At 43.2% G+C, this 19,085-nt stretch overlaps 1 protein-coding gene across 2 annotated transcripts in view; it reads left to right on the top strand.

Annotated features, from left to right (window-relative positions):
* Positions 1 to 19,085, top strand: part of GNAL (G protein subunit alpha L) — a 166,810-nt gene that overhangs the window by 45,505 nt on the left and 102,220 nt on the right. Inside the window, exons 1-4 of one of the 2 annotated variants that reach the window (XM_015855232.2) lie at positions 16,000 to 16,718; positions 16,892 to 16,964; positions 17,808 to 17,862; positions 18,046 to 18,165. In XM_015855232.2, the coding sequence (XP_015710718.1) occupies positions 16,580 to 16,718; positions 16,892 to 16,964; positions 17,808 to 17,862; positions 18,046 to 18,165 (387 nt within the window). In that variant the 5' untranslated portion in view covers positions 16,000 to 16,579. Of the gene's footprint in view, positions 1 to 15,999; positions 16,719 to 16,891; positions 16,965 to 17,807; positions 17,863 to 18,045; positions 18,166 to 19,085 lie in introns of those variants that run through there. The other variant, XM_015855233.2, reaches the window with a different exon arrangement.

Below are 19,085 nucleotides of genomic sequence, written 5' to 3'. Positions count from 1 at the left end.
CATATATGCCATCTGAGAGCCTATAATTCTAGCTTAGCAAAAGAAAATAGGGCTTTATGTTTTGCTTTTGACACATACAGTGGTATACTTGCATTTAAAAAGAAAGTATTCAAAATAGTTTGATTTCCAAAAGCTTTTCAAATGCCTGTGATCACGTTCTGTACTCTTTTCACAAGAACTCCGTTTGTTGTTTTCAGTTGTTCCTGGGCTTGCTCTGGACAGATCTCAGACTTGTTTGTGTATGCTGAGCTTAAATTGAACTGTTCTGACTTTGATGTGGATGGTAGATAGCATTTCAGCTGCTTTCTCACAGTGATCCTCTCACTGCTGCATCTCCCTGTTCAGCCTCTCAGTCACTGTATTTCATCTCCAATTAGTGCAGTGCTGAGACCTGGCCAGGTATATATTCCTTCACTCACCCTTCTTGCTGGTGTTTTGCATCAAGCCTCTGTCCACCTCGGTGTTATCTCTGCTATCCTTCACTTTTATCTACCAAAGCTTTTTCAGATTTAAAATTTACCTTGAAATACTTAAAGACAAATAGTTATATTAAATGTTGCCTTTACACCTATGTTCTGGTACAACATACAAGCTAGAGCTGAAAGAAGAATCACTAAGTATACTAGAGATGCCTCTTAAAATGTTGATGTTTTAAAATTCAATACGTATGCATCTGTGGATTTAGAGAGAAAATTTGGATCCTTGCTCTGATGTCAGTGCTAGAGATCCGAGAGTTGATATTTATAGAGACTCTCTTCAGAGAGGGGATCAAAGGAGCAATGAAATTAAATATTAATGAAATGATGAGGTATCTAGGAAAAATTCTGCCCCCTCAACCTCAATGGTTGTCAGGTATTCTTCAGAGATTAAGAAAATAAGATGGGTAGAAATGTTTTGATGACATGTTCTAGGCAGGAAATGGATCTGTGGGAGGTAGATGGGTTGATGCTGGGATTGGAGGATTTACAGGGAAAGCAGAAGGAACTGGGACTGGAGAAACAGCAGCAGGGTGGTGGTGGGGAGCACCCTCCTTAGGATGTGTGCATGAATGTGGTGGCAGTAGTGATACAGTAAGGTCAATAGGGCCACCTACCAGTTCTGTTGTGCTACATATTGAATGTGAGGAGGTAGTCAGCTGCTGTTTTTCATAATCCCAAACAGTGGTGAGATCTGTGTTCATGGAAGCCATTGTCCTGAGGTTAAATACTGCTTACTAACAGCAGAACATCGGCCACCATCACTGCTTTATCTAGATGATGATGCTACAACCAGGACTAACTGTGCAGCACCAAGTGCTCCAGGATCTTGGAGTCACTGAAAAAGAAGTTGTTCCTCACAGATCGGTCTCCTGCTTGTACTGTGAAAGCTTTCTTGAAAACTGTTTGAATATGTAAATATTGCTCCAAGGTGATCATTTACAATGGCTCTGCTATCTTCACACTGTACAGTATTACACACTTCAACCTTACAGCATGTTTTGCAACCACCTTGCGTAAGCTTGGAGGCTAAATCTCCAAAACTAACGGGTTGTTTATTGTTTTTCCCTTTCATTTAAGCAGAGAGCTTAGGGAGCAACTGTTGTGGAAACCAGACTTTTTGCATTTAACCCACAATGGACAGCCCTAATTGCTTATCGGTACCTTAGAGCAATAATTTGCTGCTCACCAGTTCTTTACATGGCATTCGGCTCTACTGCTGTAGCTGCAAAAGTGTCTCTTAAACTGGGAAAAAATTAAACAGGAAACAAACATGTCTCTTTAAAAAAAAATTAAACAGGTAACAAAAATGTTCCACACAACTTTAGATCCCCTTTTTTATATTCAAAAGGGATGTACAGCTTGAACCCTACTATTGTGCCTTCTGCCAAAACCACGCTGCTATCTGTGGTGATGCCCATTTCCAACTGGAGCAGGCCGCACCTCCTCAAGAGCCTATGGGAGAGTCTTCTGTGTTACAGTCGCTCCCCATCAGACAACCAGGCACATGTCTTCAGTGTCCAAAATGAATCATAGAATCATAGAATCACAAGGTTGGAAGGGATCTACAAGATCATCTAGTCCAACCATCCAAATGCAGACTCCCACTTCTCATACTGGGTATCCTTTTAGAAGAAGACGTATGTAACTGCTTACCATCTTGTGACCAAAGCATGCCAAACATACAACAACATGGGTTTTGGACCAGTAATGCATGTGTCAGTGGGACATTGTGGAAAAGGAAGGGCTAGGGCAGTAAAAAGGACTGGAACAGAAAGAGTAAAAGAGGGCTTCAGAGAGCAGGTCTTCAGCCTGGCTTTTAGAGCAGACACCTCTGTGCTTTGGATGTGATTCTGCAGCCATACTCATAGTATGATGCTGTAGCTTCACTGAAGCCTTAGAGGTGCTTGATATTATCCTATTCTAGAGGCCTTTGTTAATTTTAATCAGAAGCTATGCTTTGGATGATTGATTGATTAATTGATACATTCTGTTTTGTGGACCTATGGCATAATTGCTGGTGCCATTTTGGCAGCAGCCTATTGTGTTCTTATTTTGAGGTTTCCGTCTTCTTGTTGCTGCTGTTCTGGTGTTTGAAACTGCACAGAATTACACAGCCAGTGATCTGCAATAAAAATCCGGTCTTTCTTTCCTTCTCGAGAGAAATGAATTATAAATGTCCTTGTTGCCAAGCTCTTGATAACTATATAAGTGGGAGAACCTCTCAGCGATATACCTTAATAGCAGAATTAATGATGTTTGAGCTTAAGTCTGTTTGTTGAGACTTCATTAGCTTTTCAGCTGAGAAAGCAAGTGGGGGAAAATGTATCTCAAATGCATGAATTGTGCACTGGGCCACACTGGGAGACAGGCAGCCAGCTCTGTCCTGCGCAGCGCTTTATTCCCACTAGTAAACTGCTGTTGTTTCTTTCCCATTTTACATATATTGTGGCTTTATTTCACCTTTCAGTTTACTTCTGGGCTGGACATTTTTACTGTTTTAAAGTCTTTGTGTGTATGTGCCCAGGAGAGTGTCTGTGTGTGTGTGTGTCTTTTCTCTCAGGTTTCTGTACCGTGTTGTCAAAACTGAATATCAAACACACGAGCAATTTTTACACAGAGATCAGTTCTTAGATGATCCTCCTTAGGGTTTGTTTTTGTTTTGGCTTTTCATTCAAACTGCCTTCTTCCTAAACACTGAAATGTACCTGAATTGGAAGCTTGCTAAACATTTCACTTCTTTGATGAAGGACAGACTCTGGATTCAACTTCTTAATTTCTTGCAGTGAGCTCTGTCAGTTTTTGTAGAACAAGAGGATCTTATTATAGTCATAAGGGTGGAATCCACTACTCTGTATTACAGTACTGGATTTTATTTGCAGAAAAGCCCCCTTTTAATGAGTGTGAATTCCTGGTACTGAGTGCCAAAACTCATGTTTTAGTGTTTATTTTTTACTATTTGGCGTGTTCTCAGACAATTTGTTTGTTGTGCTGGATCATCACGGGGTCTGTTAGATCATCTAATTGAAAAAAATAAAGGGAGTTTGTTGTCCTGGAACCGCTCCAGGAGTTGTCTGTTCCACAGCCAAGTCCCTCCTATGCTCTAACTCTGAGGTCATCTCCATAAGTCACGTTTGTTATGTTTAATCTTTTTTTCCCTGTTACAGACTTGGAGTCTAAAACCTTTTAATTAAATATACAGTGTAACATGTATTTGGAAAGCAGCAGTGTAAATTGCTTCTCTCAGGTTAGCCACCTGGCCTTCAGACTTAGGTTGAAGGTTATTCATTCTGCACTCCAACAGAAATGCACTGATTATTATTGCTGATGATAACTGCATCTACTGCTAAGATATGGATAAGGCACTGAAAAGATAGGAGAAGCATTTTTAAGACAGTATGTATTTCTGTTTGAGCAAAAAACAATAATCCAGCAGCTGGAACGACTGCCCTGTTTTTCTTGTTTTCAACCTGATTTTTCAGCAACGGTAGTTGTTTGGGATATATCCAACGACACGCTCTGTCTAATAACAACAAGCTTGCACAGCGTATGCTCATTTCTGTTCTGAGTGTTCCAGGTTCTTTCTAAAGAAGAACTTTCTAATTGAGTTAGTCTTGAAAGATGTATTTGAAGGTAGGGAGTGTCTGCTTTTCTTTTATTAGAGATCATTCCAAACCTCATTCTCCACTTAAAAGGTGCACCAAGAAATGGAGTTGCTCTTCAGGATTTTATGTACTGATCTCTGAACTTAACTTTTTCAGGAAACGGAAGACTTACTTATTGCCTCCTTTGACGGAGAGATTTCTATGCCCCATAAATCAGGAAGGAGAGTTTCAAGGGCTAGCTCCCGTCGCTAGGTAATTACATATTCAGTGCAAGCTCCTGAAACGTGTGTCGTTTGTGTCAGAAAGGAGAACAGACTTCTGGTGACAGCTTCATCTCATAAGCATGAAAATTGGGAGGGAGGGTTTGGGGGAGTTCATATTGTGTTCTTTTATAATGGTTACAAGCTCTTACACAACTCTGTGAAATCATCTGTGTGATTTCCTGATGCTGCCGGCACTGATTGTTGCCGTGGATGGCAGGTATCGAAGGGGTAAAAAGGAAGTAAAAAGGGTGAAAGTAAGAGCAGAGATCGTTTAAAGAGAAGAGAAAAGTCATTTTTCAAGGAGGTGCTGTATAAGAATTAGAGAATGTATCTTTCGAAAAGTGAGAGATGAGTTCTGACAGTTAGTTATGGAAAGCAAGTATTAGGGACTGGGGCGCAGAAAGAAAAGGAAGGTAGTATTGCTTAATGTACTTACTTCCTATTCTAAAGATAGCCATCTAAATAAAAATTTCAGTGGTGTTTCAGAGCAATTGTAGACCAGGATGTATTCAGTTTGCTCCAGCTGCTTGACCTTGCTTCGCTGCTGACTGCAATGAGGCAGTCGCTGTTGTGACCAGCACTGCCCCTGGGCTGCTGTGAAGAGATATGTGAACACCCAGCAGTGGCTCGGTGAATTCTGGGGGCTGTCATACTGAGTCCTCTGCTGCAGATTGTTCAAGTTCAAAGCAAACCTCTATCATGCTTCCAGTTCTCTCACCCCTGCAATAATTCATATTCGGGCTGTCTGTCCTGTCAGGAACTAAGGATTAAAACAGGAGCGAGGATGCATCTTCTCTTGCAGTTAACCTCATCACTGGGCTGTCATTCTGCATCACAGCCAGTCATGCTGAATTTCTGCTGACTTTCAGTAGCTTGAATCTAGGTTCTGAGGGATTTTTACATAGGAACTACAGGTCCTTTTTTATTATTATTATTTAATGCCACTCTCTACCCCCCAGAAGGGGAATATCAAAGAGCGAGGTCCATCTTGCACACTGAAGCAGTGTGGTAAAATTCCTGGTAGTCGCAGGTGGACTCCAATTACTCAAACATATAAACAGATACTTTGAACTTAACCTGTTAGCTTCAAGTTCAAAAGATGTTCTTTGTGTGTAACCACAGATCTAGGCACTCTTCAAAGGAGTATCTATCCTCTTACTTGGAGGATCCTTGGGAACATGTATGTTTGCTCTGTAAGCAGGTCAGTATACAGACAACTCTTTTAGTACAAGAAGTTATGGAAGTCGGGTTCCACAGAGAAGACCTCACAAAGTAGCTGGGAAAGTAAATGTAAAGCAAATAACAAACCCAAATGAGAGTAGGGCTGCAAAATGGGATTTTGGCACTTGGCATAAGAGAATTAATTTGGTCATGGAGAAAGCAAAATAGGCTGTCCCAGAAATGGAAGGTGGCAAGTATATCATGCATAGCCAGTTAAAAAACCCATGCTAGGAAATAATAGTAATAATAATAATAATAATAATAATAATAATAATAATAATAATAATAATAATAATAATAATAATAATAATGAGTGTTTATGAGAGATAATTTAACTTTTGTTTCAATCAAGATGAATGTGATTTATCTAGAAAGGGTGTAGGAGAAAAACGTAGTTCAGGTCTCTGGCTTGCAGTGGTGCTGGAGATTGGAGGAGATGTTGTGGACTATGAATGAATTGACAAATATTTCTAACGTAATATCAAAATGAGATTGTAGAGTTTCAAGCTGATGTTTGTCTGAAATAGTTTGGCTCGGTCGTGTACTTTGTCTCCTATTTTGAAAAGACTGAGACTTTATAAGAAGGTTTGGATTTCAGCTTTTAATTTCTCACTCACAAGGTGATTGTTTCTGAACTCTCATACAAGATGTGCCACCAACAGAGAGGAAAAACATTCTCTAACACGTGGGTCTGGCACACAGACAGAGCAAAGGTTTATTTTTATTAGTGCGGTTTTCTTCTGGGAGAAGGAATAGATAAAGGATTTGAAGGAAACAGAGCCACATGAGGTGAGTTCGTACTAAAAGACCAGCATTCTTGTGCGTGTGTGTGTGTGTGTTGTCAGTAATGCACTGACAACATACCTATTAGCTTAGGCTTTTACTTACGTCATTCCACATGGAGAAGGAGGAAGTTGTTATCTGCTGCTTGCTTTTCAGTTTTATCTTTAGGGAAATTCAGGACTGCCACAGTGCATTGATAGGTTAATGCTAATTTTCATACATATTGGCATCAGTGCTCACGGGGCATTTTGTTCAAATTGTACAAACCCATAGTTGAGGTAGGATCAGGAAGGAGGGAATTGTATCGGGCACTAAAAGGTCATGGTGACAGCTTCTGAAAGAAGTAACATATGGTCACGATATCTCTGCTGCAGGGTAATTTATAATGTCTGCTTTTTTTTTTCCTTTTGCCCCTATGGCATTTCTCATAAGCTGAGGTCAATGGACAGCTTATCAACTGAGAGAACCAGTGGATTCATGGAGACTGATTAGAATGCTGGACAGCACCACGATGAAAGAACCATTCTAGGTGAAGAGAAACATCTAAATATACATTAACATTAACTTATTTTCTTAGGAAAGAAGTGGATTCATAAATGCCACTGAAAATGATTGGTCATGAGCAGAAGTGCTAAATTGAGTGTAAAAGCTTTTCTCATGGTGAAACTCACTGGTCACCCGCTCTCTGGCTTTACTTTCCAAGTTATTAACACACCACTAGGAATACACACATTTTGGCTTGCCACCATGCAGTGCAGTTGCTCAACTGTATTTCCTGCTAGTAACCTTTATTTCTATTTCACAATGACTTCTGATCACTGATTATTATATCTCTAGATTAATTCACCTTGAATCCATTTATACTCTATGTAGAGAAATAAGCATTTCAGGGGAGGAATCCATTAGATAATAATATAGTATTGTTTGTATTTTTTTTTATTTTAAACATCTGCATTACTGAGATACATTGCACCCCACATTTGATTTGTTATATAAGCTTCATAGCTGGTAAGAAGCTTGGCTGTAGCAATCAGCATTTAGCCAGCCAAACTGCATCGTAAGAGTTGGTCTTTTTCACTGGAGCTGGTTAAGTTTGGTGTTGATGATAACATTTTGCATACTGCATGTGGCTTTAACCCTTGTTGGACATAGTGTTGGTGTCTATTAGGCATGACTATAGCCTATTTTCATGTGGCCCATAGCAGAGGTTGCTTTTCTTACTGGCAATGTAATATTCCCTTCCAAAATGTTTGAGTGAGCAGATTCCAAATGTAGGCTATCATTTAATCATAGTGCAGCATGGATTTGCCTAACTTATAAGTAAGCCAAAGGAGTGCCAAAGTAGTGATTAGCGATAAAGACTGACTTTTTAAATTGTCTTAATTGTTTTGATAACAGGCAATTAAGACAATCATTTTCTAAGGTCATTCTAATTCTTTGAATGATTCTAAGCTTTAGTTCTTGAAATCTGATAGTGTAATTTCAAAAACCAAATAATTCCCTTACTTAATAGGCATCTGTGTGCATTTGTATATCTGTCAATACTTTGAATTTTTAAAGTGCAACTTATCCACTCAGTATATTCCAAAACAACATACATAGGATCACAGAATCACAGGGAATGGACATCAGGAGATCGAGTCCAACCTATTGCTAAAGCAGGTTCCCTACAGTAGGTTGCGCAGGTAGGCATCCAGACAGGGCTTGAATATCTCCTTCACCTTCAGTAAGCTCATGGCAACAAATTGCCATAAATATAAGGTCTAACATCATGTAATATAACTTATGAACTAGCGCTAGTTCAGATTTCCACGGGCAATTGAAAGTACTTAGGATTTGCAGGAAGAGAAGCACAGAACTTAAAACTATTGAAAGTATGTTGACTCAGCATCACTTTTTGGGGGATGGGGTTAAAATTTGGCTGTGAGTTCTGTGCTGTTCATTGAAGACAACCACCAATGTTATAAATCACATAAAATCTTAGAGACTATGCATGGAAAGTAACAGTATTAAACCTCAACGTTTACATACTTGACACTTGATGCTTGAATGATAGCTTTTCTCCTTTTTACTCACTGTCTGCAGAACACACAGAGAAGTAATCTGATGGTTTAGAAATCTGTAGAAAACAGAGGAGGTAAATCAAACTAGGGAAGCAGTATGGTAAAGGCATGAAGCAAGCCTGAGGAGATTCACAGATTAGGTCCGAGGCTATTGTTTGTTGACACAATAGAAGGAACAAGTTCGGAAGGTGTGTGGACGCCTGCCACATGTGGCCTCTTCCACTCGGCAGGACAGGGCTTCAACATCAGATGGCTGATGAGAGGGGCCTCTGTCTCCAGCTGTCATCCTTCCCTAGGACAGCACTGCTGCTCGGTACCAGGGGCTGGTCAGGAGATGTGGTTTTCTGCAGTCCCTGCTCGTCTGAGGGCTCACAATGCTGGGTTTTTTGGTCTCCTTGCATCTCAAGGCAGAATTATTAAATTAGATTAAGCAGTTTGCATTGTGTTTTATTAAATAGTATTTCCTAGTTGCGGGAATACTCTCTTATACTTCTCTTGAAAGCATTGTTACACCTTTGATTTTTGTCAAGTGAAATCAGAAAGTCCCAGCCCTGCTGGCCCAGGCTGATTGCAAACCCCAGGCTACTGCGCACCCCACATGCTTATTGCTGGTAGTCACAGAGATCAGTGGCCTGATCCTCCTGGGCTCTTATCTAATACCATGATGTCCTTCCCTATCTCCTCATAGCTCTTCTCTCAACCTGTGCCAGCTTGCCATTGTTTCTCTTGAATGGGGGTGACCACAATAGCGAAATATAAGGGATATCCTACTTGACATTTACTGGGCTGTTCTGTTTTACTTTGTTTTGATTCATAGAATCACAGAATATCCTAAGTTGAAAGGGGTCCACAAGGATCAAATCCAACTTCCAGCCCCATACAGACCACCAAAAATTCAAACCCTATGTCTGAGAACATTGTCCAAATGCTTCTTGAACTCAGGCTGCTTGGGGCCATATCCACTGCCCTGAGCAGCCTGTACCATGCCCTTTGCCCTCTGGTGCAGAACTTTCTCCATGTATCCAGTCTTCATTCTCATGGTGTGGCACTCTGGTAGCTCATGGTCATTTTGAGGTCAAATTTATCCTGAAATCAATCTTTCTAATGATGACTGTGTGACAGTATGTTCATATAGAGGAGCTGCATCTGAGATGCAGTGACAACTCATGTTTAGATATTTGCTATCTTACCATTGGCTTTAGCAGCCTGAATGATTTTAAAATGAACAACATAGAAAACATTTATGTGCTGTACTGTGTTCTACAGATGTAATCCTTGAATCTTTCTGAACGTAAGGTGTCCGTTGCCAAACACTGTAAGTCGTGGTATGGAACACAAACATTTCAGTGGCTCAGGGAAGTTTTCACCCAGCTCAGTGTCATTGACATGTTCAGATAGAGCATCCTGAAGTGCATTCTTCCAAGCTGTCTTCCTTGTACGCAGAACGTTACACTGGTTTGTATTTCTGGTAAATGTTTTGCAGGGGTAACCTATTAATAGCTGATTTCCCTACGTGAGCAGGCAGCACCCTAAGCTGTTTAAAGGTTAAGAACAGATTTGTAAATGGAAATTTATAGTGGTTATTTTTGTTGAAATCAAGTGTACTCAATTAGCGGCCATGTAAAAGAGCTACGTTAAAGAATACAGCAGTCATCATGTATCTAATGATCCTTTATTAGCAGATTATGATGGTATCTTTATTAGTGTTAGTAATTGTGCTGACATTGTGGCTGATGGGTTAAGCCGTTTCTTATTACAGTAGCTTTTGTGCCATGGCATCGGGATCAGAAATGCAGTTCTTGAAGATCTGCCTGTTATGAAGAATAGGCTGCAAAGAAATGGAAGCACATCTTGCCATTGTGTTTAGTGACACAGGTGACAGATTGCTGTAGCTGATTCTGAGCAGAAAGAGATTGCACATAGGAAGACTTAAAGTGTTTCAGGCTTGGTTCGTATTTACATATTGTGTATGAGAACTGGGACTAGGACAGAGTTGTTCCGAATTGTTAAGCACTTCAGTGTGGTGTATGAACAGTGGTATTAGCTGAGATTGCTGGATTACACCACTTCACTTTTGTATTTGTACTATTACAAGTCTCAGATTCCACAATAACTGATTTATTATTTATAAGGGACCTGTTCCAAAATTGTTGTAAGTTCTCCAGACTTTCCAACATTTTCTCCTTCTCTGTCATGCACACACCAATATTTCCTATCACCTTTCATCCCAAATAAAATGATCTACTCCTATGAGATTTCATCTAGGCTCCTGATCTTTAGGATAGACTAAACAAATATATGCTCCGAAGAATCTAACCCATGCTACACAAACAGCCCAGTGCGTGTTGAAAGAAAGCTTTAGCTTTTTAGTAAAAATAGGTCAAATTAAATGTGTTCATATTTCATTAAGGCATTCTGTAAGGGTTCCATCAGGATACCTTTGTAATTTTAGGACCAGCAGGTAATAGGACAAGTGAATAAAAGAATAGCAGAATAAGAAGATAGCTAAATGGTTGTACTCTCCTATACAGGAGAGGTTTTCCACCTCTCCATAGGAGAATACTCAGAAAGTCATACATACTCATAGTCAGAATACTCATAAAATCTATGTAGGTAGTCAGCCTGCTCAGTCTTCATATCTATTGTTTCAGCTGTCCTAAGAAATTCATGTCTGGAAAGTTAAATTCCAGTATAAACCTGGTTTTAGAAAGGACCGCTTGGGTCAACGAGTCATGTCCCTTCAATTACAAACAAACATGTGATAGCTATTTAATCCAAGAGATCATCTGCTTTACACACATATACCACAAAAATACCTATAACAATCCTCAGATCTATACCACAAAAGGCCAAGCTGAGCATGACACAACAAGTATGTGTTACAAGCAGTGTATGGGGTAAGACGAGACAGATGAATGAGGGGAAAAACACTGTGTATTTATTCAGTGAGTGTGATGTTTCATCTGGACTTACTAGTCCAGACTCATGCAGTGAAGCACAAGTTGTATTCCTGCAATAAAGATTGTTGATGCAGATCAGGGTATGAGGCTACACACAGCCTGGCAACGTTATTTCCTGAAGCCATTTTTACCAATTACTCATGTGCAGTAACATGCAGGGATCCTTAAGCAGGGCTAGAATACAGACTTGCTTGCTTTGAACTTACCAGTGCTTCTGGGGCTTGCAGATGCGTTACAGTGCACCCACTAAAAAATAGTTGCCCAATTCCTTGATTCATATAAACAGACCTGTATGAGAGGATTGCCTTAATTCATAAAGACTTTCTGTTGGGGGACATTGTTGATCATTACAGCATCCAGAAGAATTGAAGCATAGCTTTGAATTTGGGCATCAATAACATAACTATGTAGAGACTTTTTAAATAAAAATGAGCCAGCCTTAATTCTCTTAATTTCTCAGGCAGAATAGATAAAACCCAAAAAGCTGAAGTGTATCTCTGTATTTACATCAAGATGGGAAGTGATAAGAGCACATACAATGTACAGATTGGATGTGATTGGGGTAAATGTGGTGACAACCCAGCTTAGCAGAGTGTGGCCTGATAAATGGAGGTGATGTCGGAACATGCTGTGACTGTCAGAGTTCGGCCGACACGTGCGAGTTAAAGGTGAGGCTAAGGCATGTCTTGCATATGTTCAGTGTCTTAACAGGTATTTCTTCCTCTGTTTTTCACTCCTGGTCAAACAGAGAGATCATGATAGTCAACCTGAGCATTTACTGTGACATTCAGAATTCTTTATGATATACAAAATTCATTATAAACTGAAGATAAATGATTCAGCTTCACTGTTACAGCTGTGCAAGGTGTTGGTCAGCACATTGCAGGGAATCCAGGACATGTTCCCCATATAGATTTTTTCCTCTACTTTTTCAAGTAGCAACTGCAGCAATAATTCTAGCATACTTCTGTATTTGTTAATGAATTATCTTATAAGCTGAGGTGATATGAGCGTAGCGAAACTTGGCTTCACTTAAATCTGTTTAATGTTAAACTAAAAAACCAATTAGAATTAATTTTTGATTGCCTCAAATTGTGAATGTATTACTTCACTTATTTAATTTAGGAGGGGGTTGGGAGTGCCCTTGGAGACCCAAATCAAGTAAAACATCCCATAACTGGGGATACTGCCATGAAAGCATCTGTTTTTCTGACCATGCAACATATCCCTTAATAGTGGGTCACAAATTCATGATATGAGGTCTTGTCCTTTTTCTCATTTCAAAAGCTTCTGTGTCATGTAGCTTAACAGTATTACTTGACTGTAATATGTAATAATTGAACTACACAAGGTTACTCAGCTTATTCAATGTGACTAGGCCCTTGCTGCATTTCAGTCTTAGTCAGCAACTTCTGCCCTGAGTACTGACAGATGGAATTGTGTGCAGAGCTGCCGTGCAAGTCTGTCTTTGCAGAAAGGGATTTCTAGTCTGAAAAATCAAGCACATGAATTATCTTACCAGTCTGAACACAGACTGAGCTGACTGGGATTCCCACACCAGTAGTTACCCATTCTCTGTTTCCTCCCAGGATGTGGATGAGGAGAAACCAGCTTGGATAAGGAACAGCCAGCTGTAGTGGAAGAGGATTGTCCTCTTTCTCTAGTGTGGTCATACCACAAAGCTGCTCTTTGCCTGATGCTTTTCCATGCAGGTTTCTGTGGAGCATCTGTCCAGCTAGCACGCTTCTTGGAGCCAATCCTCCCCTTCACAACTGCTCTCTTGGAGCAAAAGGCGGTCATCCTCCTTTCTGCTGGCTGCCACCTCTAGTTTTTCTTTGGAAAACTCTGCTTTATCTTCAAGCTTGATTACTTTTACTCCACAGACTTCCACCAGACCACTTCACCTCCCTTTTGCTGTGCTCACCTGTGCTTTTCAGTGCCTCACAGAGGAGCAGCAGAGGGGCTGCTTTGCCAGGCCAGCAATTTGGCAGTAATTGGAAAAGCACAGCGTAGGAATGGAGATGTTACAGATGGGTCGGGGAGCCAAAGAACTGCCCCCTCCTGATTCCTGCATCACTGAGTTTGTTTTTAATCCAGGGAATGAGGTCAATTCAGAGTCAGCGTTGACTTACAGACCTTGTCCTCCTTCATCAGGGCAAGGAGCTCCCCTCAAAGTTTTTATAAGGACTTCTCTGAGGTGATGGGTTTAAACATATCAGGAGAAAGGTCAGATTTTTTACTGTGGCTTTCACTTCTCTGCATAGTGTGTGCTCGTGTATTTACCAGATCCACAGTCAGTATTTTTCATACAGCCAGAGTCGTAATTTTTCAGGTTCCTGGTTCATGTATCTTAGAAAAATCCAAATGTAGCATTCCAGGGAGTGTGTACTTTTGTGTTAATATTTGACAGCTGCAGGGAGACAAACTTACCAAGAATTTATTACCGGGGAGAAATCATTTTTCTTGAATGCCTATGCAAATAACCATTTATTTTGCTCTTTTCAGTCTGTGGTTTGACAATGAGGTGGAGTAAAAGCATGAAAAAGAGAGGTCAGTGGGGAGAGGCAGCTCAGGTCACGCAGCATTACCCGGCTAGTGCAGTGCCCAGACTTGAGGACAGTGACAGTACGGAGGTCAGAGACCCCTGTGAAAGCTGAGGCAGGAAGAGTGACAAGCAGGAAGAGTCTGTTTTCCCACTGCTTAGCTCCCCCTCTTGTTTTAGTCCGGACAAAATGGACAAAAGAAGCTGCTCTGTGATTTTATGGCAGGGGCGATAGCTGAGTTATCAGTTTTCTTCCATTCAAGTGTATGAGCACAACCTCTGTGCTTATAACTTGGGCTCACTAGTACTCAGCCTGAGGTTCATCAACCTGCAGTAGGAACCTGCAAAGGAGAGCGGGACATGAATTTCTATGTATACGTGCTTATATAGATATATATAATGATCTGACAGAGCAGGATCAGTGCAAAATATCTTGCTTTCAAGAGGACCAGGAACATGAGGAGGAGAATGCCATGTTGGCTGACTGGGAAGAGCAGAGAGAATCTCCTTTTCCTTGCATTCCCAAGATTTTGCTTCTATCCATGTGTGATTTGTTCTAGAAGCTTGTTTGCTAAAACAGCATTGCTGAAACCCTTGATGATGGATAGCATCCCGTTTAGGCTCACAGTTGGGTTTTTCTGTCTGCAGAAGACACGTATGCATGTGATAACTTTGATTTCTCTCTGGGGGAAAAACCAAAATGTGCAGTGTGCAAAGAGGGTGAGAGCTGCTCCTGCCTTTGCTATTATTTCTAGGGTTTTGTAGTTCTGAATGTGCCAGAATAAGGAGTGCCGCATTTGGGAAGGAAAATAAAATAGGAAGAGTGAGAATATAATGACAGCCAAAAGTTGTTTCTGGGCACAGGTCACTTGCACGTGTCGTTCTTCAACTGTGTGATCTTTTCTCAGGAGGAAGAGACCCAAAGGGGTCATGGGGTTTGCAAAGGGGAGAGAGGAAATGAGAAACACTTTCCCTCTTTCAGAGAAAGGTAAAAGCAGGATATACCACGAACCTGTCAAGTCCTGTTGGCCCTGAGCCTTGTCTCAGCTGGGAATAAACCCACATCTAATCTCTCTTCCTTAGTATATACAGGAACAAAACTGCTAAGAAGGATCTGGGGAAGAAACAAGGCCAAAACCATCCAGATTTGGGACATAACAAGTTAAGCATTCAAATAGGGAATAAATACGGCTCCATGCATCTTGTGCATCCTATCCTGTCCCTTCTGACAGTGAACAGCAGCAAGCTGTGTGTCTCCTTCCTAGAGCCATTCACCCTGCAGCCCCACAAGCTGCAGGCGGCATGAACTGAGCTTCCAGCCCCAGCTGTGTCAGTGGACAGAAAATGGAAATGGGGAAGAAACATTCGGCTCTAAAACACGGGTTGTGTGATGCTAACAAACGCCTCGTTTGGTCTGGCAGAACCTGTGGATTTTTGCCTGCAATATTCGCCCCTCACACTCACTGCCGGTGTGAAGAGGAGAATGAAACAGTGTCCATGTTCTAGACTGAGCAGGGCCATCAGCACAGGTATGGTGTTGTGTTGAGGAGTATGATTTAGCCGGGAAGTATTGGTAATGGTTGGACTAGATGATCTTCTAGGTCTTTTCCAACCTTGATAATTCTGTGATTCTGTACCTGGCACCTGGGTGCCATGGTGCCTCCTGAACACAGAGGCAAGCACAGGTGTTGCGCTGCCTGATCTTCTTTTCGCCTCCACAGCGATAGCGCAGCTTCGGCAGTCAGGAGGAATAGCAATATGTGGAAATAAAGGGCGGCGGTATTTCCAGCCGCGCGAGGCTATTCGCCCACCCTTTCTTCGCCGCTCCCTCGCCTTGGCGGCTCTGCGAGCGGCGCGCATCGTCGGGGCCGCGGGGCTACGGGGCGGGCTCAGCGGGGGGCGGCCGGCCGCCTCCTCGGGAGGAGGAGGAGGCCGGGAGCCGCGGGCCGACGCGCCGGCTGCCTCCAGCGGGCGGCGGATGCCAGCTCCAGGTTTTCGCGGCAGCAGGGCCGGCGGGCGGGCGAGGGCCGCGGGGCGCGGCGGGGCCGGGGGCGGCGGGGGTCGGCGGGCGCGGGGGCGAGGGCCCCGCGGAGGCTGCGTGCCTCGGGCCGGCGGAGCCTCAGGTGGAGGGGTCCGGCTCCCACCTTTCTCCCCCGCCTTCCCCGCGCACAGCGGCTGCGGGCTGCCCGTTTCCTGGTCTGGCAGAGAGAGGCAGTGCTGAGTTCGAGAGACAAAAATAGCCCTTCACGGAGAAATATAGGGATCGCGCGTGCGGCGGGGAGGGAGCGGGGAGAGCGGCACCGGGCTGCTGCCGGGAGGAGCCCGCCTCGGCGCGCCGTCCCGTGCCGTGCCGTGCCGCTCCCCTCGGTGCTCGTTAGGCGTTGCTTTGCGGGTCTCTCCCCCGCCCCTCCCGGCTCGGCGCGGCCACCTCGGCTCCTCGCATCCCTCTCGGGGAGAGGAAAACAAACAAACTCTGTTTTGATCAGAGCGCGGCCAGAGACCATTTTATTTGAGCAAAGCGGGGGGAAGAAGCGAAGAGAGAGCGCCGCGGAGATACCGGGATTTAAAGCCTGCTCCTCGCCGTCCCCCTTCCCCTCTCCCCCCTCCCCCCGGTAAGACCCCGGTGCGCGCAGGCAGCAGCCTGACATCCCTCCCGAGCGGCGGCGATGGGGTGTCTGGGCAACAGCAAAACGGAGGATCAGCGTATCGATGAGAAAGCGCAGCGAGAAGCCAACAAAAAAATAGAGAAGCAGTTGCAGAAGGAGCGGCTGGCTTACAAAGCGACGCACCGCTTGCTTCTGCTGGGTAAGGCTGCAGGGCAGGGCCGGGGGGGGCTGGAGGGGGCAGCGAGCTGTCCGAGCTCCGCGGAGGGTCGGGCCGGGAGCGCCGCGACCCGCGGATGCCGGCGGAGGTGGGAGATGCTGCACGGCCGCAGCACGGCCCGCGTGTCACCGCGCGCCCTCTCCCTTCTCTTCCAGGGGCCGGCGAGTCGGGGAAAAGCACCATCGTGAAACAGATGAGGATCCTGCACGTCAATGGGTTTAACTCAGAGTAAGGATCGCCGGCGCTCCGGGGCTTGTTTTTCGTTAAACGCCGGGAGAGGGTCGAGGTCGGGAAATTTCTGCCCGCATCCTCCGTTCGGGTGGCTCGGCGCTGCGTTTTGGGGAGGGAGAATAAGGAAATCGATGCCGGCTGCCTCCTGTTTGCGTTTGTGCTCCTGGCCCCCTCGCCGTACCTTACACTGTTGCTACTGCAGCGCTTGACAGGCCCCTGTGTAGCAACAACATGGCGACTACTTTTACATAGAAGCAAATAACTCAATATTGCATCTGTGTGCGATGCACAAATATATGTCAAGCCGCATTCAGGATGACAGCGGCTGCTGTTTTTCCGGTGTTTGGCTTAGCGTAAAACTGAAACTAATTTGGCACCTTTGTTAGAAATCACCCTGTTTTTTGAGGGTGCATCTTTTTCTCTCCCAAGTGCTTTTTCCTGGAAATCACAATTAATCCATAGCGTTAATTTCAGATATCGGCTGCCTTTCAGCTCTATGTTATTCATTTAGTGCCTGTCCGCAGCGCGCTGTGGAAATGAATAAAAATGGGAGAATGATTTCCAGTTCCGTCAGGGGAGGCTCTGCAGATGTGGCTGCGATCCTCTGGTGTAAGAAAACGTGAGGGATGAATGGGCATTGCTCTTCATACCGTGCGAGAAAAGGGATAAGCAGAAAGATGCATTTGCCTTGCTGTTGTTTTCAGTTTGTTGGTGTAGCGACTGAGGAGCAGATAAACAAGCGATCAGTGTGGGGGGGGGGGGGGGGAGGGAGATAGCTGCAAGTGACTGGAGTGCATTGGGAATCAAACTCAAAGTGTTCATGTTTCTGTTTTAACGCAGAGAAAAGAAACAGAAAATACTGGATATTCGGAAAAATGTTAAAGATGCGATTGTGGTAAGAACACGCTTTATACTGTTCTTAAATGCTTGGGCGTAGCGGAAATGGTCAGAATTGTGCTCTCTAAGATTGTGCAGGGAGAAATCCTATTTTGCTGATCAGATTGGATTATCTTCTATTGATCCCGCATCTTAGATTTATCCAGATTAACGTGTTTGTTTCTGTTTGATCCAATTCTAGACTATAGTTTCAGCTATGAGCACTTTAATACCCCCGGTTCCATTGGCCAACCCAGAAAACCAATTTCGAATGGACTACATCAAGAGCATAGCTCCTCTTTCTGACTTCGACTATACACAGGTAAGAAGAGAAAACACTGCTTCATTCTGCGTTAAGGGACAACTCATCTCTTTGCTTTGATTTGCTGATGCATTGTTTGCTTCATTGGTGCCTTGTTTTCTTTCACTTTTTGGAAGATGCTCCTGACAAGAGCATCATGCCAGCTTAACTTTCCTTCAAGGCTTTGGTGGTCGCACCTGTTCTAGTGTTTGTTTGTTGTTACTGATTTATATGCAGATGTTTGTAAATGCTGTTTTTCTGTTTAGTTCTTTACAATTTCTGATGCTGTTGTTCCTATTGAGGCTTCAAATAAGACTGTCAAAAGCTGTTTTCCTGTGTGGAATTGGATGCTGGGTGTCAGTCTGCAGAGTTACGGTTCACCTGCAGAAGAGGATATAAAAGGAAATAAAAGAATGGAGTGCCCCCAGTAGTGTTTTCCATATTATTGCACTTTGGAGCAGAAATTCATGTGGTCGAGCAAGGTGGTTTGCTTCCTTATCTGCTTATTGTAGTTGGCCTGAGCAGTGGTTTCATTGCACGTGAGCGTTGCCATCTTTAGATATGGAATCGTAAGCAAATGAGGGATTTCTGTACAGAGGTTACTCTTCTGAGATAACTTAGAGGTACCATGGAGAAAGGTGTAATCTATGCTGTATTTTGCATGGTATGAAAACAAGTGCACAGACATAAATATCAGTGAAAATTATTTTTACAGTAACACAATTTAAAACTGGCCTTGGAATTACATATACGTGTATGCATATATCAGGATATATCAAGAGCAATTTGTTATGGATACAGTAAGGACTATAAAAATCTTCATTTATTGGCTACATGATTATGAGTTGTTCGTGCTATCAGTATTACCAAAGAAGCCATTTACAATACAGTGTCTTTAGGTTATTATAGCTCCAGGGTGGAAGAGGGAGAAGGGGAAGAGT

The sequence above is a fragment of the Coturnix japonica genome, chromosome 2, assembly GCF_001577835.2.
Source record: "Coturnix japonica isolate 7356 chromosome 2, Coturnix japonica 2.1, whole genome shotgun sequence".
NCBI lineage: Eukaryota > Metazoa > Chordata > Aves > Galliformes > Phasianidae > Coturnix > Coturnix japonica.
The sequence above is the reverse complement of the archived record's forward strand: the minus strand, read 5'-3'. Positions and strand labels throughout refer to the sequence as shown.